Source organism: Cyclopterus lumpus, chromosome 9 (genome assembly GCF_009769545.1).
Source record: "Cyclopterus lumpus isolate fCycLum1 chromosome 9, fCycLum1.pri, whole genome shotgun sequence".
NCBI lineage: Eukaryota > Metazoa > Chordata > Actinopteri > Perciformes > Cyclopteridae > Cyclopterus > Cyclopterus lumpus.
The window spans coordinates 7,945,417-7,970,852 of record NC_046974.1 but is presented as its reverse complement, the minus strand read 5'-3'; the positions used below and the strand labels follow the sequence as shown (position 1 = coordinate 7,970,852).

Genomic DNA, 25,436 nt, shown 5'->3' with positions numbered 1-25,436 from the left:
CTTTAACAGGGAGAAAAGGGGAAGAAACCTTTGGGAGAGCAACAGAGGAGGATCAGGATGGACAGAATGTGCAATAGATGTCTTATGTACAGAATGAACAACATAACAGAGTTACAACACATTACATGCATATGACAGAAAGGAAAAAAATAACAGCAACAGTGTATATAGTAGAATAACAATTATTATTAAACCAGTAATGGTATCGGCAATACTAATTGCAATGCAACTAGTAATAATAACGATAATAGCAGCAGGTGTCCAGCCCGACTATACTTACTGTAATATAAATATTTAACACAAAATATTTAATCCTTTGAATTTGTCTAACATATTACATAAAGTGAAAGAGGTAATGTTGAATTAAATTTGTTATAAATGGTTTCCATTCAACGGAAGCTCGGACTGTGATGCAGAGAAGACAAGTTTACTTCACTGTGCACAGAGCTGGTAATAGCATACTTATGGATAATGTAGTGTATGTAATATGCAGAGCTAACAACCATAATGTTTCACTTATTATATACTTATAGTTATAGCAGGAAAACATGTCACAATATTCAAGCTATTATAAGAATGACGTTTTCCCCTGTTGAAGTTGGGCGTGGGTATGCAGGGGATTACGTGATTCGATCTATGTGGACTAAAAATAAACATAATTTGTATATTTATACATAGGATAGGATTAATGATATGCTATGTCCCGCCCATATGCAACAAAACTAACAGAAGACTGAGAAAAGATGTTGATCAAACACAGTCAGTATACACCAACACTAATCAGGCTAACTAACTCAAGGGAAAATATTATGTAATATTCAATTTTATTGTTATTATCATATATTACTAATTTTGTGACCTGAGTATTTGGAAATAACAGTTTACATAACTGTTTACTTCCAGATCAACCATAAAGATAATAATTTATAAACATGAGGTTTTTCAGAAATATTATGTAAAATAGCACTTCCTCTGCAGTGATGACAGTGAGCTATGTTTATCTCACACCTCCTCTGAATATTTTAGCTCCACACAAGTGGTGAAAGGTGGGTTACCAGAATCTTATCTGCCATCTGCTGAATCTGCAGGGCCTTGCTCTGGATCTCCTCCTTCAGTTTCGTCTCCCGACGCTCGACGATCTCCAGCCTTTTCACCTGGTTCTCCAGAGTCTTCCTGCCATCCTGCGCAAAACGGACACGAGTAACACACACGAGTGGAAACGGCCTCATGGAATATTTCTTTTAGTTTTAAAAATGAAACCTCACGTCAAAAGCTCCTTAGTCTGAAATGGTGCTTCTTTTTTTTTTTTTTTTTAAAGATTACCACTTCAAGGAAAGACTGCTGATTGATGATGTTGTAGCAGCCGCATCCGTTTGGCTTGTTAGTGATGTTTATATCTCATTATTCCAAGTTCCTCACAATGGTTCCAAAGAGCGCATTAGCATTCATGTGTGGGGATGTGAGAGGTCTTTGGAGCTGTTTAAATTTGACCATGTGAGAATTTTCTTTCCTCTGACTCTCCCGTCCAAATGAACCTATTAACCTATGCTAATTACCTAATTAACATGTCTAGTGCTAGATGTGAAGTGCTGTTTAAGAAGAACTTAGAACAATAACGTATAATGTATATGTGGCTGTAACTTCATAAAACATCTGATTGGTTCATAGCTGTGCCATAATAACCACATAGCACTCCTATTCCTTAGCACTTTTCAAACATGTCAAACCCTCAGGGTGTCTGACATGCTATCTGTGCTTAGCAGAGCCAGATGTATATATGCAACACTTTAAACAACAAAGTCTGTGATGTTGCAAAGCAAATACTGACAAGATACATAGAATAACAAGAAGAAACAGGCCGGGGGCCAGAACGTATATGTATATATTTATAGATACATGCTAGACTGTGTGTATGTGCACTACGTGCGTGATGACAGAGGTTTGTGCGTGTGTGTGTGTGTGTGTGTGGGTACCTCAGTCTCACGGAGGCGTCTCCGTAGGCTGTCACTGGAGTCTTCTTTGTGCTGTAGCCTCTCCAGATCTCGCTCCATGCGCTCTTTGGCCATCCTCATACTCTGAAGGAGGTCTGTAGCCTCAGCACTGGCCTTTAACGACTAGGTGTTAAAGGAAAAATATCACTCAAAAAGTGATATTTACACAAAGTTAAATGCAAAAGAAAGTTTATATTATATCTAATTTACACAATATCATTTCCATTTCCTGATGCCACTGTAGAATGATTATTAACTACGTCAATTAAAGTAATTAAGTCAACTTTAAAAAACATATACACCAATAAAATAAGTGTGTACAATAGAGGAGCTGCGTTGTTGGTTTGATACTTCAAGCGACACTGCTGACACTAGATTACAATGCACTGGATATTTAACTGTTAACTGGATATTGATAATTTATGCGTATAATAAATATAATAAGTGACACCCTTGTGTGAAGTTTGCTGGCTATTTGCTGTATATTGCTGATTTAAGAAAAGATTCCTATTGTTATTTTGTAAACTAGTTTTGCAGTCAGAAGTGGATGCTTCGTCAGCCTTGAATATTAAGACCACAACCTTGTTTGCTCTTTGCAGAAAGGACGGTACTTTTAAAATATTCATTTTGAGGAAAAGACCATTACGATTATATAATATTTTGGTTGCTGATAATTAAGCAGTAACTTTAGTTTAAAAAAGACAGCCTAATAGTTTCCGGGCCAAAGACCAACTCTGACTGTAGACCAGAGTTTAAGAGAGAGTCAGAGAGAGAAAGAGAGAGAAAGAATGAGGTCAGGGAGGTACAGAAGATGTTAATACACTCATCTGAAAGGGTAAAATGCTGTTACATCTTTTGCATTTGGGAGCACAGGCTCATATCAATTATTCATTAATCTTCCCAGCAAAGCTATTCTACCTTTGCAAGCTTCTCTTGAAGATCTTGGATCTTGGTCTGCTGCTCAGCACTGGTCTAAAAAAGAAAGATATCGTCATGGTGATACATAAAGACATTAAGATATTCAAGCTTATCATCCTTTGTCAAGGTCACTTTAACTTGTCAGTGTCCTTCTCTACACATATCTCGCAATCCTCGCCAATGACAGAATTTAATTACAATTAAATGAACGTCATTTTCTACCTTCTCCATCTTGGTGATTGTCTCCTCTGTATCTGCTTTGCCTTGCTCTTTGACCTGTGGAGAGAAAAGAAACTCTGAGAACCCTCCTGGTGATAATCATGGCACATCCACAGTATTGTAGGAACCTCATAATGGCTACAGGTGAGTTATTATATGACTGTATCATATTGTTACATTGAGTTACACTGGGATAACCTCTTTCTATGCAAATGTCAGCATAATTAACAGTGTAGACCTTCTGCATCCTGTGCTGGTAGTCCGCAGACTTCCTCTTCAATTCCTCGCTGGTCTGCCGAGAATCTTTCAGCTCAGACTCGTACAGGTCACTACGGCGACGGGCAGCCGACAGGTCCTCCTCCAGCTGTCGTATGGAGACACGCATCTCCTCCAGCTGGGCATGATATTCCTGCACAAAAAGAAAATACACAGAAACCCCAAAATAAGAGGAGAGAGGACGAAGAGGCCAGGAGAGAAAAGAAGAGTGACGATGAGAGGAGGCGAGAGGAGCAAAAACATTAAGAAAGGAAACTTCAGAATAAATTCCACTTAGTAGAGCACATACCCCGGCCAAAAGGTACCTGAATGCTGGCTACTTGTAAGCACTTTATTCATAGTTAAAATTAAACTATTCCTCTACCAGTGCAGAGCATTTCGAAAAAGTAACTTTATGTGAAAAATAACTCTCCATTAGACCCAATGTTGTTCGACCTACACTAGTTTGAAGAAAATGTTCTTGTTAGAAGCTACTGCATCATTTATGAGAACAAACTCATTCATAAGAGATGTAGTTTAGATGTGCTGCTGGTACGGAAGCACGTTCAAACTCCACGGGATGACGAGGTTCGATGGATGTAATTAAAAAGCTTGTACGAAAGCCATATATGTCAAATATTTTCTGGTATCAATTATAATCACGCTAATATAAAAAGGCAATGAACAAAGGAAGGAAAGTGTAGAGAAGAAATTGATCAGCCAGACTCACTTAATGCACATGTCTGTTTGAGAGTAATTAGTCACAGCCTAACAGATCCATTTTCATCCTCCTCATCAGCGAAAAGCGCACATGGGCCTGTCTGTCAGGCTGATAAAAAGCAGCATCCTTCTGCGCCCAGCGAGACTGATGCTCAACCGACACAGATTAGGACAAGTGAACAACATCCGACATGGTAGAAACTCAAATAGTTGAGCTGAAGACGAAAAGGAGGTTATATATATATATATATCCCAAATCTCTGCTGTTATATATATAACCGTGAAAGGATCTCTTAGTAAACAAACTGTCTCCCCGACCAATAGGCCCATGTTGGCCTTCCATATGAATGGGAAGTCACTTGTGTGGGTCAAAAAACACTGATCAGCTCCCATCAATGAGAATTGTCTGGATCTCCTGGACACTAACTTTAATTTTAAAAATGTCAGGAGTATTTTGAAAAAACAATTACTTTAAAGGGAAATTCAGCTTTCAATATGAAGTTAAACCACTAAGCCTTAGAAGGGTCGGTTCGAAAGGCTGGCTGTGAAATGTGCTCTGGAGGTGTCTTGAGACGTTTGTGTGCATACCAATTAAGAGATGCTACAGGATGCATTTGTATGTCGTTGTGAATTAAAATATAATTACTGTGGACGAATAAGAGGGTTTGGTAGTTTAAAATATACATATATTTCATTCATTTGGGGGGGGCGGGGCATTTTGAGGCAGCAGAAGAACATTCTAAACACACACTGAACATTCTAAAAAAACTGAACATTCTAAAAACATTGAACATTCTAAAAACACTGAACATTCTAAAAACACTAAACATTCTAAAAACACTGAACTTTCTAAAAATACTGAACATTCTAAAAACACTGAACATTCTAAAAACATTAAACATTCTAAAAACACTGAACATTCTAAAAACATTAAACATTCTAAAAACACTGAACATTCTAAAAACATTAAACATTCTAAAAACACTGAACATTCTAAAAACACTGAACATTCTAAAAACACTGAACATTCTAAAAACACTAAACATTCTAAAAACATTAAACATTCTAAAAACACTGAACATTCTAAAAACACTGAACATTCTAAAAACACTGAACATTCTAAAAACACTGAACATTCTAAAAACACTGAACATTCTAAAAACACTGAACTTTCTAAAAACACTAAACATTCTAAAAACATTAAACATTCTAAAAACACTGAACATTCTAAAAACACTGAACATTCTAAAAACACTGAACTTTCTAAAAATACTGAACATTCTAAAAACACTGAACATTCTAAAAACACTGAACTTTCTAAAAACACTAAACATTCTAAAAACATTAAACATTCTAAAAACACTGAACATTCTAAAAACACTGAACTTTCTAAAAACACTGAACATTCTAAAAACATTAAACATTCTAAAAACACTGAACATTCTAAAAACACTGAACTTTCTAAAAACACTGAACATTCTAAAAACATTAAACATTCTAAAAACACTGAACATTCTAAAAACACTGAATATTCTAAAAACACTAAACATTCTAAAAACATTCTAAAAACACTGAACTTTCTAAAAATACTGAACATTCTAAAAACACTGAACATTCTAAAAACATTAAACATTCTAAAAACACTGAACTTTCTAAAAACATTAAACATTCTAAAAACACTGAACATTCTAAAAACATTAAACATTCTAAAAACACTGAACATTCTAAAAACACTGAACATTCTAAAAACACTGAACATTCTAAAAACACTGAACATTCTAAAAACACTAAACATTCTAAAAACATTAAACATTCTAAAAACACTGAACATTCTAAAAATACTGAACATTCTAAAAACACTGAACATTCTAAAAACACTGAACTTTCTAAAAACACTAAACATTCTAAAAACATTAAACATTCTAAAAACACTGAACATTCTAAAAACACTGAACTTTCTAAAAACACTGAACATTCTAAAAACATTAAACATTCTAAAAACACTGAACATTCTAAAAACACTGAACTTTCTAAAAACACTGAACATTCTAAAAACATTAAACATTCTAAAAACACTGAACATTCTAAAAACACTGAATATTCTAAAAACACTAAACATTCTAAAAACATTCTAAAAACACTGAACTTTCTAAAAATACTGAACATTCTAAAAACATTAAACATTCTAAAAACACTGAACTTTCTAAAAACATTAAACATTCTAAAAACACTGAACATTCTAAAAACACTGAACTTTCTAAAAATACTGAACATTCTAAAAACACAGAACATTCTAAAAACACTGAACTTTCTAAAAACACTAAACATTCTAAAAACATTAAACATTCTAAAAACACTGAACATTCTAAAAACACTGAACTTTCTAAAAACACTGAACATTCTAAAAACATTAAACATTCTAAAAACACTGAACATTCTAAAAACACTGAACTTTCTAAAAACACTGAACATTCTAAAAACACTGAACATTCTAAAAACACTGAACTTTCTAAAAATACTGAACATTCTAAAAACACTGAACATTCTAAAAACACTGAACTTTCTAAAAACACTAAACATTCTAAAAACATTAAACATTCTAAAAACACTGAACATTCTAAAAACACTGAACTTTCTAAAAACACTGAACATTCTAAAAACATTAAACATTCTAAAAACACTGAACATTCTAAAAACACTGAACTTTCTAAAAACACTGAACATTCTAAAAACATTAAACATTCTAAAAACACTGAACATTCTAAAAACACTGAATATTCTAAAAACACTAAACATTCTAAAAACATTCTAAAAACACTGAACTTTCTAAAAATACTGAACATTCTAAAAACACTGAACATTCTAAAAACATTAAACATTCTAAAAACACTGAACTTTCTAAAAACATTAAACATTCTAAAAACACTGAACATTCTAAAAACATTAAACATTCTAAAAACACTGAACATTCTAAAAACACTGAACATTCTAAAAACACTGAACATTCTAAAAACACTGAACATTCTAAAAACACTAAACATTCTAAAAACATTAAACATTCTAAAAACACTGAACATTCTAAAAACACTGAACATTCTAAAAACACTGAACTTTCTAAAAATACTGAACATTCTAAAAACACTGAACATTCTAAAAACACTGAACTTTCTAAAAACACTAAACATTCTAAAAACATTAAACATTCTAAAAACACTGAACATTCTAAAAACACTGAACTTTCTAAAAACACTGAACATTCTAAAAACATTAAACATTCTAAAAACACTGAACATTCTAAAAACACTGAACTTTCTAAAAACACTGAACATTCTAAAAACATTAAACATTCTAAAAACACTGAACATTCTAAAAACACTGAATATTCTAAAAACACTAAACATTCTAAAAACATTCTAAAAACACTGAACTTTCTAAAAATACTGAACATTCTAAAAACATTAAACATTCTAAAAACACTGAACTTTCTAAAAACATTAAACATTCTAAAAACACTGAACATTCTAAAAACACTGAACTTTCTAAAAATACTGAACATTCTAAAAACACAGAACATTCTAAAAACACTGAACTTTCTAAAAACACTAAACATTCTAAAAACATTAAACATTCTAAAAACACTGAACATTCTAAAAACACTGAACTTTCTAAAAACACTGAACATTCTAAAAACATTAAACATTCTAAAAACACTGAACATTCTAAAAACACTGAACTTTCTAAAAACACTGAACATTCTAAAAACATTAAACATTCTAAAAACACTGAACATTCTAAAAACACTGAATATTCTAAAAACACTAAACATTCTAAAAACATTCTAAAAACACTGAACTTTCTAAAAATACTGAACATTCTAAAAACACTGAACATTCTAAAAACATTAAACATTCTAAAAACACTGAACTTTCTAAAAACACTGAACATTCTAAAAACACTGAACATTCTAAAAACACTAAACATTCTAAAAACATTAAACATTCTAGAAACACTGAACATTCTAAAAACACTGAAAATTCTAAAAACATTGAACATTCTAAAAACACTGAACATTCTAAAAACACTAAACATTCTAAAAACATTAAACATTCAAAAACACTGAACTTTCTAAAAATACTGAACATTCTAAAAACACTAAACATTCTAAAAACACTGAACATTCTAAAAACACAGAACATTCTAAAAACATTAAACATTCTAAAAACACTGAACATTCTAAAAACACTGAACATTCTAAAAACACTAAACATTCTAAAAACATTAAACATTCTAAAAACACTGAACTTTCTAAAAATACTGAACATTCTAAAAACACTAAACATTCTAAAAACACTGAACATTCTAAAAACACTGAACATTCTAAAAACACTAAACATTCTAAAAACACTGAACATTCTAAAAACATTAAACATTCTAAAAATACTGAACATTCTAAAAACACTGAACATTCTAAAAACACTGAACTTTCTAAAAACACTAAACATTCTAAAAACATTAAACATTCTAAAAACACTAAACATTCTAAAAACATTAAACATTCTAAAAACACTGAACATTCTAAAAACACTGAACTTTCTAAAAACACTGAACTTTCTAAAAACACTGAACATTCTAAAAACATTGAACATTCTAAAAACATTAAACATTCTAAAAACACTGAACATTCTAAAAATACTGAACATTCTAAAAACACTAAACATTCTAAAAACACTAAACATTCTAAAAACATTAAACATTCTAAAAACACTGAACTTTCTAAAAATACTGAACATTCTAAAAACACTAAACATTCTAAAAACACTGAACATTCTAAAAACACTGAACATTCTAAAAACACTAAACATTCTAAAAACACTGAACATTCTAAAAACATTAAACATTCTAAAAATACTGAACATTCTAAAAACACTGAACATTCTAAAAACACTGAACTTTCTAAAAACACTAAACATTCTAAAAACATTAAACATTCTAAAAACACTGAACATTCTAAAAACACTGAACTTTCTAAAAACACTGAACTTTCTAAAAACACTGAACATTCTAAAAACATTGAACATTCTAAAAACATTAAACATTCTAAAAACACTGAACATTCTAAAAATACTGAACATTCTAAAAACACTAAACATTCTAAAAACACTGAACATTCTAAAAACACTGAACATTCTAAAAACACTGAACTTTCTAAAAATACTGAACATTCTAAAAACACTGAACATTCTAAAAACACTGAACTTTCTAAAAACACTAAACATTCTAAAAACATTAAACATTCTAAAAACACTGAACATTCTAAAAACACTGAACTTTCTAAAAACACTGAACTTTCTAAAAACACTGAACATTCTAAAAACATTAAACATTCTAAAAACACTGAACATTCTAAAAACACTGAACTTTCTAAAAACACTAAACATTCTAAAAACATTAAACATTCTAAAAACACTGAACATTCTAAAAACACTGAACTTTCTAAAAACACTGAACTTTCTAAAAACACTGAACATTCTAAAAACATTGAACATTCTAAAAACATTAAACATTCTAAAAACACTGAACTTTCTAAAAACACTGAAAATTCTAAAAACATTAAACATTCTAAAAACACAGAACTTTCTAAAAACACAGAACTTTCTAAAAACACAGAACTTTCTAAAAACACTGAACATTCTAAAACATTAAACATTCTAAAAACACTGAACTTTCTAAAAACACTGAACATTCCAAAAACATTAAACATTCTAAAAACATTGAACATTCTAAAAACACTGAACATTCTAAAAACATTAAACATTCTAAAAACACAGAACTTTCTAAAAACACAGAACTTTGTAAAAACACTGAACATTCTAAAAACATTAAACATTCTAAAAACACTGAACTTTCTAAAAACACTGAACATTCTAAAAACATTAAACATTCTAAAAACACTGAACTTTCTAAAAACACTGAACATTCTAAAAACATTGAACATTCTAAAAACACTGAACATTCTAAAAACATTAAACATTCTAAAAACACTGAACTTTCTAAAAACACTAAACTTTCTAAAAATACTGAACATTCTAAACAGACTCTGGATACCAACTAAAAGCTGCTACAGGATGCATTTGTATGTCGTTGTTAATTAAAATATAATTACTGTGGAAAAATAAGAGGGATTGGTAGTTTAAAATATAAATATATTTCATTCATTTCTTTTTTGGGGGGGCCATTTTGAGGCTGCTGTTTAAGTGTCCAGGAAGCTCCTTTTTTCTGGCAGAAAACCAGAGTTTAAAGCATTCTAAAAATAATTAAACATTCTAAAAACACTGAACTTTCTAAAATCACTAAACATTCTAAAAACATTAAACATTCTAAAAACACTGAACATTCTAAACAGACTCTGGATACCAACTAACTAATTAGAGAAATTTGCATATACATTTTTACATTTATATAAATGCATGTGCAATATTTTTACACTTGAGTAAACAATACTCCATTGCAACGCTTCCATCTGCAGCGCTCTTCTTCTCCCTATATAATTAAATGGATATATTTTATAATATTAGAGAAATTTGCATATAAATGTTTACATTTATATAAATGCATGCACAATATGTTTACACTTGAGTAAACAATAATCAAATGCAAAGACAGTTATTTAACAATATGCTCGGGAGTAGTTACATTTATACAGTGTTACAGTTCCAACCGGCCCTTTGAGGGCACTAAGGGTTTGTGGAGCGCTAACATATGGTATTATTTTATTGCAAAGAACCATTTGTACAACGAATGTTCTGTCGATGGCTCATTCAGGTTATCCGATTTACAGATTTAATACTTACCAGAGATCTTATAATCAGGAATCATCTGTATATTTGCTGCTCTAACAAAATCATCAGCCCTAAGAACACAGAACGCTTATCACTGCAAAAATTGAACACGTTTAACTCTCAGTGAGGGTGATATCGAAGAATATTAGGCAATGGATTTCTTTTAGATACCGTGGACTTACTTCTGCATGCATACGTACAAAATATATATAAGCATACAGTATATTAAGGTTCCATTAAAGTGCCATTGCCTTCTAACCTTTTTGTGTTCACACAACCAAGACACAATGTAGTTTTCCATAGTTCTTCATGTGGAATGGTCTCTATGCATATGTTTGCAGGTCTTAATGTCTTAATGACAGACAGATTGATTTTCTTTGAAAATGAATACATCCCAAATCTCTCCTGTTTGTTGAGCCAACACTGCAAGGTTTCTGCATGAAATTAATTGCACCTTATTAACTCTGCTTCCTCCCCGGAGTCGTTGTGACTTCACGTCTCATAGGGTCCATTGGACCTGAAGGTGTCTGATGCCTGGTGAGCCGGCCTCCTGCCTTGGCCCTGCTGATGCGCCCCGCCCTCCCTCCTCTCTACCTCCTTCTGTTTCATGGATTGGAGTTCCATTCATACATTGTCATATTCATGTAATGTGTTTATGTAACTTTGTAAATGCTGTTCATTCTGTACACATGACATCTATTGCTTCTGTCCATCCGGGGAGAGGGATCCTCCTCTGTTGCTCTCCTGAAGGTGTCTTCCCTTTATTCCCTGTGAAAGGTTATTTTTGGGGAGTTTTTCCTGATCCGATGTGAGGTCCTGGGACAGAGGATGTCGTATGTGTACAGATTGTAAAGCCCTCTGAGGCAAATTTGTAATTTGTGATACTGGGCTATACAAAATAAACTGAATTGAATTGAATTGAAATAAACTCATATGGCAAAGTGTAGGAGACAGATGCTTTTCAAGATGAAATGCTGGATTTGGCTCGCATGAATAAATAAATACCCAGCTGAGAGGAACAAATGGGAACACAGAGCCAGATAATATATAGAAAACTATGCTCATAAATGTGAAGAGACAGACTATAAGTGCTTTTTTTTTTTTACTGTGGCCAGTTATGCACATCCAGTTATGAGGTGCTAGGATTAACCACAGTTTGATGAGCTGTATTATGAATATTCCTCTAACAGTATTAGACTTTAACTTGTTCCTGAAGACGGCTCACTGGCAAACACATCTTGACCTTCATTTGGGGAACCACTGGATAGGAGACATAGAGTAACAATCGCTTTGCTAGCAATGCATGTCAAAGATGTCAAACTAGAAATCCAATAAGTCCGTAGACATGGTTGCATCTGACACCTATACCCCCTTTTCTCAGACACTTCCACCAGCTTCTCCCTGGGGATCCCCTCGGGTCTCAGTATGCTTAAAATGATGAGCAGCGAGGCAGATAGTCGAACTGGGTCTGACCCTTTCGCACATTGAAACTGGGGGTGTCTGCACTTAACAACGTCTGTAGCTTTTTTTCAAAAAAGACAATCTGACAATCACGCCAACTTCATGCAGCAACTGGCCAGGTGTCTGGGGGTGACAAAGAAGACAGGATTAGACGTTCTCTTTCAAGCTCACTTTTTTTTCATTTTTCACACGTCTATTTCTGTCGAAGCATTCGAGGAGAAACTGTCCGAAAGTGTTTGTCCGTATCCCCATTTGTACAAGTTATTGCATCAAGACAGCGAAGCCACGCAGCCACAGAGGAGAGAGCTCAGGGCGGCAGAGGGACGTGCATGCAGGCTTTTTGACCACCTACGAACGTAACCATTCAGAACACACCGTAGTTCGTCTCAGGTTTGTTGAAGGGGGGCAGCAAGGGGGCTTCTGCCTGAGGTCATTTTGGATTGCATGCAACACCTTCTTGTTCAAGTATTGTATACATGCAATGCATAAAACATGTGTTTTCTACGTTGGAAAGGAAAGCGTATGCACAGTATATGTTGTTAAATGAAGATGTTCAAGTCTTCACTAACCAGTGTGCATCCCTTTTACATAAATGTATGATTTCAGTTTGGTATATCAAGTGATGTTCTGTTTCTCAAACAGCATGCGCCAAGGCCCCAGCACCTCATCACGACAGCCTGCCCACTGCATCAGTGCTCTCAACACTCGTAGGTATATGGCTCTCATCACCATAGCAACCATTACACAATGTATTCAGTGCTTGGTAACCGGCACGAGTGTAGGCTGAGAAAAACGGGTTGCTTTTCTATTACCTATTATTTTTTTTAAATGGTGCATCATGCCAGGAAGATGATTCTTCATGCTCTCTATCTGTTGTCCTAAACTGTCAATCTTGTAACAGCTTAATTCTCACAGTTGGCAACACTTGGTCATGTGGTGCTGTCACACAAGCAGAAATATATACGTATACACACAAACACTCATAGATGCCACACACTCATCACATCTGATTTCAGTAATTATGGGCTGCGTGGAGCTCCCCTGTCTCTTTCTTATTAGCATTCCTGATTCCAGAGAGTTGACCCAGCAGACAGTCTTCACGCTCAATACAGAGGACGACAGATTATTTAATTAACTAGTGCACTGTTTGTTCTGGCAGATAACAGAATAAACAATAAATTGATTATAAAGTATATTCATCAATGAATTGTAAAGTTAATCTCTCCCCCTCAAACTCATCAAAACATTTTCAATGAAACACTGGCGATGAACTGCATTATTATATTGTTGCAAAAAGGTGGCAACAATCACACAATTTACCTCAATAGGGGACTGTGATATGAGGTATGTATGAACACGCTGTAGGTGTAACACTGGCTGCACTCATGCACAGGTCTAATAACACTCACACCTCGCTCACTCAGCCTTGGTGACTTGACCTGCTCTCTTCTTTTGGCTTTTCTGCTTTATGCATTACATACAATGCAATATAGCCATCACTGCAAATATCCATCAAAGAAGTGAAGAAGTACTGAGTTTAAGCTACTAAATAAAGATCATTTCATTTGTTTCAAGATCAGCACAATGAACAAAACTTGAATGAAATGTGATGTCAGATAGTCATTGAGGGATTCCCCTTGCTGGGCCTTGATTCAAGAAAGAAAAGAATGAAATATACACTTTAATTTTTTTTAAATGTATTTATTAAGGAGCAGTAAGCTGCAGTGAAGTGCCCGGGGAGCAACTGGGGGTTCAGTGTCTTGCTCAAGGACACTTCAACTATAGTGAGAGCGGGGATCGAACGGGGTACATTGCGGTTAGGGGACGACCACTCATCCCCATGAGCTACAGCCGACCCCACAAAGTCCCCATCATTTCAACCCACTGATTTAATGACGCCCGAGATTCGGTCCTACCTGCTCTTTGATCTCTTGAAGCTTGTTGCTCTGCTCCCGGATGTCATGGAGTAGCTCCAGAGCTTTGTCGTCCTCTTGTGACACCTCCATACGAGCCTGTTCCAAACTGCGCTTTAGACTCTGAAACCAAGACATACAAATGTTCAGCCGGTGGACCGTTTGTTGGTAAATGAAGTCGAACATACCAGCTCTGAAATGGTTGTAATGTGAGGTTTTTGTTGAAATTCTTCTAAACAGTTTGTTGATTCTACGTCACTGTCATTATGGTAATTTAGCGGAAAAGTGAACAGGTTGATCTCCTCAGCAACCTCAATAAAAACACTGTCAAGTTGTTCTAAAGTCTGTGGCAACTAATACGTGCAGCCAGACCTATCTATTTATCCCAAACAGAGTGGTGTGTGGCACTGAGTTGCACAAGACGGTAGCAGACCTAAAACATCAGGTAGCATTCACATTTTCTCACAGTATCCCAAATGAGAAGAATGCGAGGGCAAATTACACATTTTCTCTTTGGGATACCGAACATTCACTTCTCAACACCGTCAGCACTTTTATACCACGTATCCGTCCGTGTATGTTTTCAACAAGAATATTTGATCAATTTTTCTTTTTAAGTTTGAAGCCTGGTGAAAGTTAACAAATATTTTGCCTTTTGTAGGCCCAGTTTATTTTTAGGTAGAAACAAAATAGATTTAAGTTGCAAATCAAAACAGTGTGAAATCAAAGATTTTCTTTTTTCTTCAGCGACATCTCCCAGCACTACTGTCCTTGTGTGCACACAGACATGTAAAATCACACTCACACACACACACACACACACACACACACACACACACACACACACACACACACTCACACACACAAACACACACACTCACACACTTGGCACAAGTAAACAGTCCATGTGTGTCCCCTGTAATGGCTACAGGGCTACTCACAGTGCATTCTGTGATGTAGGTTGCCAGATCCTGTTCTAGGATGGTCCTCTGGGTCTCAGAGGCCTTCAACTCTATATCCTTCTGCTGCAACACCGACTCAAGGTCAGACATCTTCCTCTGGACAAGTGACATTTCCTGCTCAACCTGGAATCAACAATCTAGCATGCACATGACTTTTCTCTGACAGTTTAGTATCATTTATCTGGGGCCCATGGATGTAAGTGGATATACGTTTATTTTTTTCAATGTCCCTTGAAAGTGTAGCTCTGTTCAGGATGTCTTCTGTCTAAAATATTAACAACAATATCAGTAACAATGCAGTGTGCGAGTGTGTGCGTGTGTGTGTGTGTGTGTGAGACTGCAGTTGTTTGGTGGCACATGTCATTGGTAGCGATTGATGATACAATTATATGTGCTATTACAGCATTACAGGACCTGAGGAGCTTTGGGAACCAGGAACACAGCAGGGCTGGCAGCACAGCCACAGATACACAGTCACAGCACTTTCCGGTAGTACGCAGACACATGCTCACAACAACACGGCGGCCCAGCGTGGGGCTGGAGCTCGTAAAAGAAACAGCAACATTGTACTGGAATCCAACCTCACTAAGAAACAGTCGATACTTTTTAAGGAGAATTCCCTATTTTCAACACGGAGACAGATGTTGTTTAGCGCTCTGAGAATTACATAGATTAATGATGAAATACTAGATTGATGCAGTGACTATGTCCTGTATTCTCTCATTACAACTAGACAGTCATTCTACTGGCATGAGCACGTGGAGGAGACATTATGGCATCGGGCAATTTCATGTCCCACCAAGAACTTATGTTTCAAATAATTTTGACTTCATTACCCTGACATCTTACATCAAACGGTCAGAAATGTTTGGGTTTATGGTGGGATGGAGGTGGGGAAGTGGTGCAGATTTAGACCATATTAAACATATCCAACAAGCTGCTTGGTGGAATATACTGAAGCACATTATGAATCATACTGAAACAGATTCATGCCACAAGGACTATTTTCACAAAAAGTCAGAGAGTGACGTGGAATACTATGATAAGTAAACAAACACACACACACACACACACACACACACACACACACACACGCACACACACACGCACACACACACACACACGCACACTCCAGCTCAGCTACAGGGGAGAGGCAAATTGACAAACAGATGGCTGATTTTCGCTTGTTCTGGAAACAAACTCTTACCATGTGAAGAGTAATACCTGTGACATGTGTCCAGCAATTCTGTCTGTTTGGGTTTTTTAATGAGGCTTTTCCAAAAGGAGACAGTCTTATCTCGCGAGTTGATGGATGTGTAGTCACTAATCTGTAGGAGAGGAGAGAGTGGAGAGAGGATGGGAGATAGGGAACAAGGAGAGTCACATGATGACAAACAGTCTTTGTGCACAACCTCCTATGAAAACTGAAGGGCTGACTCAATGCTCTTATGTAAAACACTTACCTTTTATAATAACCATTCCGTATAGAATAGACTTGTTCAGCTAATTGGAATCTGACACACTTAAAATTGACAGCATGCATATCATCTCAATGTTTACCTATTCGACAAATAAACTAGAAATATCAAGTATTATAGTCAAAACAAGTAGTATACAATCAATGCGTCAACATTAAATACATTTTAAAAAAGAGCCTTGAAATAAACCATAGTTAATGAGTAATAAGGCTCTCTTAAGTACTTATGAGATGCTTATGAGCATATGTTAATGAGATTATATACGTTTAAAAAAAAAATTATGACCACATTGTTTTTGCATTATTAGGATTAAGAAGTAGTTTATTGTCATGCATTATGCATATTTATTTACAGTTGTGCTTTTTGCAGTTACCCAATCTAAAGCTAGAACAATGCCTTGTTGGGGTTCATAAACCCTTTGCGATGCACATATTATCAGTTACCTTTCTAATTGCTTGTAAATGTCCTGTTCATAAATGCTATTATTAACACGTATTATATCTTAACAAATCTATTAAAGACTTACAAGGGCCTTATTACCTGTTAACTAACACATAGTACAATGTGTACAAAGGACCTTACTACAAAACGTTTGACCCTGATACCAAGAAGAGCAATTAGCAATGAAGCACTGACGACTTATGGACTTGAAGACGTGTAAATAGCAATGTGATCCCACAGATAACAAGCAGATACAAAATGTTGTTCCCAGGAGATCCGTACTGTGCTGACCAAATATGCACTCATATTGTAGCTTAACAGAGTCTATAAATAGCCTGCTTGTGTTCACACAACAGCCTCTTTTACCACCGCTGGATATTTTTGGCAGCTTTTGTGATCAAGAGGCAGGCAAAGGAATGAGCGACGAGGGAGAATGTCTATAAAAAGCAGAGGCTCACCACCCACTCCTCCCTACAGTAACATCCTCAACTCAAGCTCAACTAAACTGAGAATTCTGGTGGATTGCTTTGCGGTTTTACATTTACATGATTGTAAATGATATATATTATAACATTGCCTATTTCTATTTTTCTACTGTGCTCTATTGTGTATACTGTCTCTAGAAACATCGCATTGCTGCCAGGAAGATCACATGCAGTAGCATCTGTGTCAAAAAAACAAAACTATAAGCAGACATTGCTGATGGACAACGGATATAGTAAGTCTCTGGTGCTTGTTAATATTTGCCCAGAAATGTCACTGATGTAATCGTTATGCTTCAAGGGTTATTTGAGGGGTGAGTTGTTCAGGCCACGCCAGAATGTGCCCGAGCTGCATCAGAATCCTGCTGCCTGGTGGTCCAGTCCCATCGGTATGACATGATGCAGGAGCAGGTGGTTTGTCATGAGTGATGACGGCATGAGCAAAGTGTTAGCTGAGGTTAGCTTCCTCCAGCAACGTGCTGCTCTTCAGCCTGTGGGCACATTGCATCATTAGCTGTCTGGTTTGAGATGAGATGTCAAATTGTCCTGTTTGTGTGTGTTCCTCTGAAACCAGGTGGCAAGGCAGTCGGAGTACGTGTGGCACCTGGGGAGCGGACCTTGATACGATCACCGCCCACAGTCGACCACCTAACCTGCTGGACCAATCGCCACCAAAAGGGAAGTCGACTGCCCCAGGAGAAGAGGGAGGAGAGGACTTCCACCACCCAGTCTGCTCCTGACTAATGTCCACTCGCAGGAGTGTTCAGGCTAACCCGGCAACGGGAGGTTCGTGACTGTTGGGCGACTGTGGCTTAGTGGTGAGGAGGGTCGTCCTTCAATCAGAGGATCCCCGGCTCCGCTAACCCGTGTGCCCTTGGGCAAGACATTTAACCCCAAAATTGCCCCTGTAGCTGTGCCAACGGTGTGTGAATTAGTTAGTTAGTCCTGATGGGCAGAGGCTCCCCCCATCAGTGTAGGAATGTGTGTGAATGGTTGAATGATGTCATGTAGTGTTAAAGCGCTTTGAGTGGTCAGAAGACTAGAAAAGTACAGGTCCATTTACCATTTACCAACACCGTTACCCGGCTCCATCAGGACAGAGAGCGGCGATGACGAGAGGAGGCGGACTCTGATGCTTACATCAATGATGCTTGGTGCTCAAACATCATTGTTGATAAACAATGTTTCCCTGTTGTCGCATTTTTAATTAGAAGATGTCGGCCATATTATCTGCCCAGAAAAATGTTTTGCTGCAGCTGTTTACAATCCTCCTGACAACAATTTTTTTAATTTTTTAATTTTGTTTGGTCTGTCATGTTTTTCTTTCACTGTATTTTATTGTGCAACCCTGTGTTGCATAATGACAATTAATTACCCTTGAATCCTTGAAATCTTTTTTAACCTTGCTGTTGGGATCTCCCGGAGATTTTCACGGAAGCCTTTTTTTCCACTGGTTCATGTTTCCTGGTTGCACTAATGAATCTCATACATCTATATGTGCTGAGGCCATAACAACACTGCATTATTTATTGTTGTATACTTAACAATGTGGTCAAATTCCACAGCAGCCAGCCAGTGGTAAAGTTGGGGGTTACAGGGTGCCGTCCTAGCACGAGGCACCAGATGGGACTCAGATCTGGCAGTCTTCCTCGCAGACTCAAGTGCTAGCTGACTGCCCATAATGAACTGGGCTCACAGTCTGTGCAGCTGAGCCCCCCCTATGCAATAATTATCTCCCTGAAAGCCATTATTAATAACTATACTTTAAAAAAACACATTACAACCACAGGAACGACAGTTTGACCACTGAGCTGGCCTATCTGGGTTTGTTGAACGTTTCCATATTTATGCTTCCGAGAAGCTTGTTTCTGTTGGTTGAATAATGTGTGCTGCTCTGTGAGTCAGTCGTTGAAGAGGAGGCGAGTGGAGAGAGGTTGCATCCCAGTCATGGTGTTGCTCTACATTCAGTCTGCATGGTGACCAGGGGCCAATCCTCCTGTATGGGCAGCAGTCAATCACACACCTGTTGCAACACTGTAGTGGCACAGATGCTTCTCTTAAAAACAAGCTCAAAGTCCTACTGCCATCTCCTCTAGTTTGAGCTTTCATCACATCCTCTCAAGAGATACGTTGTGCCTATTGTCATGGCAACAATAAATTAGTAATACCTCAGTCACGCAAGCAGACTTTCCCAGCCGGTTTTCTGTAAACCACCACAGGCATTACAGATTGGGGAAGGTTAATTAACCTTGGCCAATCCGTAAATGCAACGTCATCTAAAGAATCTGTGCTTGATTCTAAAGAGCTATGCTTTTTTGGAGACGCGTTATATGACTAGTGCAAAAAGAATGGTATTGGCAATTGCAGTTCCCCAGTATCCAGTGGAACGTGTTGTGGTAAAAGAGGTGTGAACCCAGTCAACGAAAGCCACAATTAGCTTTTAATCACTAATTGGCTGGTATTATGGCTGGTATTATTCCTCAACTCTCCAATAACAATGCCTATGCACAGAACTGGTCCTACATAACAGGGTGGGTTCAATATGGCACTACAAACACTTTCAGTTTCCACTGGGGCCACCAAAGCTCCAGACCTGGACCTGAATGCTGTGGCACTGAACTGTGAACCATCTGTAGTGGTTGAGTTGACAGAATATCACGATCAACAAAAGTGTGTTGAACACTTGGGAAAGCGCTTCGAAATTGAGTCCATCATTATATCACAAATCCAGATGACAAAGAGGATCAGTGTGGGCTTCTAAAGGAGGCTTCTAAAGGAGGCTTTTGGGGAAATGACACTTGAGTAATGGAGCAGTAGAGCTCTCTCTCTCTCTCTCTCTCTCTCTCTCTCTCTCTCTCTCTCTCTCTCCCTCTCTCTCTCCCTCTCTCTCTCTCTCTCATCACAACTCAGAATTGTGCAGACTATGCACAGGTGTCTCTCATTTCCTCTGTTCCATCTACCACCAATTGGGCCTGCCTCCACAAACAGGTAGACACAGAATAAAATAAACACCAACAGATGTGACGACACACTCCTGGCAAACCGTTAACATTGATATAATGAATACAGTCCTCATATTCTAGGCCACTTCTAAGCATGCACCTCGTCAAACACAAATCATTATCCAGTCTGAGGACATAATACTCATAAATACTACCATCATCTATCTGTTCATGTATCTATCAGTCTCTCCCACAATCTCTTCATTAATATTCTGTCCAGTCAGTCCTGTCATTTGGGTTCCAACTGAATAGCAAGCTTCTTTCACCTCTCCTTCACCCTTGGCAAAAACCCGCTGTCACCATAGAGATACTTTCCACCAACCACAGTCTTCATCTTGTCATACTTTTTTGTCCAACCGACTTTGTATTTCCAGCTTTCTTTCTGTAACGGATCTCAACCTCTGCTGCACCTTTGGAAAGTCCCTGCATAATAGACATTCTGAAAAAAACTTTGTCTCAAAACTTCCTCAGTCTTGGTAAATATGAATCAGATTTCTTGGGGAGGGGGCCGGGGGGAGCATGCAGTGGTCTCATCACAAACATATACAACCAGTGCAGAGTGATAGCCTTCCGTATGAGTGTATGTGCTACAGTAAGCGCAGCGATGAAGAGAGATGGGCAAACGGAGACAGCGTTTCAGTGTCGTGACCAAGAATAGGATTCATTCCTGATAGACCAGATACAGCTGCTGCATAAGCTCGCTGCCACCAATGCTATCTCATCAAGCCATGAATTTTCAGCTGTAGTGTCAGTCAGTCAACCAGTCAGTTAATAGGTTCAACATGCTGACGTGGGAGAAAATAACAATGCACTTTAGCATTTCAGAGCTGAAAAACAAAGATACTGGTTTCATTCTCTCCCCGAACATGTCATCACCCTCACTCCCTTCCTTATCCGTCATAGGAGCGGCATAAGTAAAATAGTATAGCACTTACTCAGAGGCTGCTACAGCTGACAGCTCTTCCACGAAGCTCTTTAGACGCGGCACCTCCTCGTCCAGTAAGCCCGTTCATGTGGGGTCTCCCTCGCAAGCCACCAGCCAGAATGAGAGCTTTGCTGGTTCATCAAATTCGGGGATGTCATCCTCACTGGGGAGAGAGAGTGGAGCCGAGGGGAGAGAGAGATGCGCCGTGGCAGGGCAGAAAGATGTGAGGCAGTGAGAGTGGAGACGGGAGACTACTGCTCACAGAGAGATAGAGTGGAAGGGAGAGAGGAAGGGAGGACCACAGAAAAATAGCATTGTAGAGTAATGCAGCATACCAGTGATCACATACTGTAGAGAGAGGGGAACCTCTCTCTCTCTCTCTCTCTCTCTCTCTCTCTCCCAAACTCTTCCTCTCCCCGTACTGCAGCAGCTGCCACTAATCACACTAATGTATGCTGCTTGACACATTGCGTTGACAGTCAACGCAATGTTACAAACTACTGTACGTTCATGTCAATTCCTAACAACTCTTTGAATTGTGCAGCTCATTGGTGATTGAACACAATGACCCAGACTCAACCAAATCTAATGAACAGAAAAATGCAATAACTGGCAAGCAAGGATGTATAAAAGTAATATTCCGCAAGTAAACAAGAGCAATTAAAGAGAGATGCAGGTTCTTGCTCGAACAAAGAAAGCCAATATAACTGTAACATGTGGAATACTTCCATAACCCTATCCTCACCTGTGCTCGAGAAGTCAATTATTGCAATATTTTAACAAAAGGAGCAGAATTTTGTAATTTTGCATCAGATTATGATTTTTCTTAAATAAAGCCTAGAGTTATGAACCTTTGAGTCTATCACACTCTTTATTTATATTCAATTCAATTTCCTTATATGGTTATAAACGTGTGTTTTTTTGTTGCTTTTAGATAAAGCTCAGCAAGACTTAACAGGAGCTTTCTAACAACACATCATTCCATTCTTGTCCCTGCCTTTCTGTAATTGTTACAATAAAAGAACTAAACAGTGCATTGCATAACTACATGCACTGGACACTAGAATGAACACCACTCTAACAGAGTACATTGAAAGTTGTTTAACGTGGTAAACAGTAATAAAGTCTGTGTCATGTCACAACCTAACAAGGTCCCATGTCTGACACACAGGCTCACCTCAATGTTCTTGTTTTCATGCTAATGTGAGCCAAGTGACACGTCAAAGCGATACTGACTTGCAAACTGCACACACACACACACACACACATACACACACACACAAACACACACACACACACACACACACACACACACACACACACACACTCACAGACACAGATTACACACACAGTAACAGATGGCAGAACCTAACCTGGCAAGCAGTAGTACATCATCAGAAGGGACAACATGCTCAGAAGGTGAAAGCACTGTACAATCAATGAGTGTTTCAGTAATCAGAGGCAGACGGAGAACAAGGGCAGCACTCACTTATCCTGCTTACTGGTTGTTAATTAGACTTTTATGACTGTACCACGAATAAAAGCGAGTGAAGACCTTGGCTAAGTTGTATAAAAAGAAAGGAGAGAGTGCTTTTGTACCTGTTGACCTGGAATCTGATCACACCTCCACTATCTCACCTCTATCTTTACACATCCTCCCTATTTTGATTGAATTTGTCTCTTTGCTTCCTAAATTCAATGCATTACGGCCATTTCTTTTCAGCCCAGTTAGATTCAGAGAAAAAGCTCTGTTGATGTAATCTGAGTCCTAAATTAAAGATTTCCCGACATAGGACCAGGTTTGGGACACTTATACAACATAATATCTGTCCAGGAAAGAAACCTTGAGTTCAGAGAGAAGTTTTCTTATCGATCCTGAAATGCGTAATGATATATAAATAGAACCTTACATAATTACATAATGCACAGTGTTGCTGGTATGTGACTTCTTTCAGCCTGACAAACCTTCACAGCAACCTTACAATCTGTTTATTTGAGATAATTTTATATTTAATGTAATATCTGAGTGATTATGATTCACTGACATGAGTATGAAAAGGGCTTGCTTTTGCACTGCAACCGCAGTGGTTTTGTAGTATTTGGTTGAGGCAGAGGCAACATTCTGATGTTACCTAGCAACAAGACATTGTATGTTTAAAAAGAAAATCCCAGCATAGTTATGAAGATGGAAAGATAGATGTTTTCACTTATTATAGTATTAGTTTACTGTGATGCAATTAACTGTTAATAATTGTTACCCACTCAGTTCAAATCTACTGTGTGCAAAAACAATACTATTGATTTTAGGACACTTTTGTGTTCCTGCAAAGATAACGTTACATGCATTGAAAAAAAAGTATATATCACAAGGTATAGCAATGGCTGCAACTATCATCAGGGGGGAACTTACAGTACATGATCATACAGAGCAGTACCTCTACAGCAGGTGCAATAATCTTGTCAATACTAAGCAACTGTGCTAAACCACTGCCATCCACTGGCAAAACATGGAAACAGCTACATCTTTTCTGTCATGTTGGTATGAGGGTAAGGCTATCGGAGAGAAATGCTGCGATCTAGAGGTTAGAAGAGACTGGTTTTGTTATGTAACTCACAGCCAAATCTTGCATTGGTTGAAAAAAGGCAGAGTCATACCAGTATGACTAAGGGTTGGTGTTACATAAGCACATAAGCACAGTACGAGGTAGACGCTGCTCTAGATACTCATGAAAACTGCCACAATTAAAATATCTATATACACAGAGGGACATTATTGTTTCGTACTCATTTGGTGAATCACACGGCGACCACAAGACAATGTGGAAAGGGGATGGATACTCACTCGCAGATTTACAGACAAAGCTTACGATGTTGTTGACAATCCATCACAGGCAGACGGCTATTTATGTTCTCTGAGGGGAACCATGTCTTTGTGGTTGGTTTTAAATACTGGGGCTCGGTAAACTGAAGTCCGTACCATATGTATATCATCATTGAGAAGCATTGATCATGATAAGACTGCAACCACAACATTATTGTTTCCGATATGATCTGTGCAGTTCTCTGAAGCTGTGCAGTGTAAGTAGGCTACTCATTGTTTACCCATCACTTTGGAGGAATGTGAATGTAATATCACTTCTTTTTCAACAGAGGGAGCTATAGTATATAATAAAGACCAATGAAGGTGAGTTTGTTATCTTTATGTCCTACCAAAGAGGCAATGCAATGTGGTAGATTCTTTTATTAACACTCATGACAATAAGCTTCATGGAATCTTCTTTTCTACAATGACAAATATGCATTTTATCTACAAAAAAAATGTTAGTACATATTGCTGTCATTGTTTCGCAACGTTTTTAGATGAAACATGTAGATGAAACATGTATTTGTACGCTCTCTAATGACATTTGTATTGTATACGACTGTGGTTCAACCGTATTTATTTCTACTGTGTTGTAACAGCAACTGCTATGATAGATATTGTTTATAATAGAAATTCTATAACTGTAAAAGCAACTCACTGCACTGATCGACCAGGCTGTAACACAGTATGTAGTTATTTTTTACAACACAAAAGTTGTTGTTGTTGTTGTTGTATTTGCAATCAACTCAACACCAGCAGCATTAAACTAATAAGGATAATGTGGGCTGCTAAATTCATTCAGCTTAGCGGTTTATCAAAGCAGAGAGATTTTGATGTGCTCTGAGGAAATCACCCATCATCTCGTGTATGGCCCCCTCGGCCCCCTCGGCCCCCTCTGCCCCTGAAGCTCGGCGACGGTGGACCAGCAGGCTGTGACCCACTTCTTTTGTGCCTTCACTTTATCGGC

The 25,436-nt window shown here is 37.3% G+C and overlaps 1 protein-coding gene across 1 annotated transcript in view; it reads right to left on the bottom strand.

Moving 5' to 3' along the window:
* The window catches only part of LOC117735874 (citron Rho-interacting kinase), a 39,903-nt gene extending 24,119 nt beyond the window's left edge, over nucleotides 1-15,784 (bottom strand). Inside the window, exons 1-8 of the mRNA XM_034540778.1 lie at nucleotides 15,680-15,784; nucleotides 15,258-15,401; nucleotides 14,320-14,439; nucleotides 3,367-3,537; nucleotides 3,132-3,185; nucleotides 2,910-2,963; nucleotides 1,974-2,114; nucleotides 1,056-1,181 (exon numbers count right to left, since the gene is read on the bottom strand). Of these exons, the coding sequence (XP_034396669.1) occupies nucleotides 1,056-1,181; nucleotides 1,974-2,114; nucleotides 2,910-2,963; nucleotides 3,132-3,185; nucleotides 3,367-3,537; nucleotides 14,320-14,439; nucleotides 15,258-15,401; nucleotides 15,680-15,784 (915 nt within the window). The remainder of the gene's footprint in view (nucleotides 1-1,055; nucleotides 1,182-1,973; nucleotides 2,115-2,909; nucleotides 2,964-3,131; nucleotides 3,186-3,366; nucleotides 3,538-14,319; nucleotides 14,440-15,257; nucleotides 15,402-15,679) is intronic.
* Between the last annotated feature and the right edge of the window lie 9,652 nt (nucleotides 15,785-25,436).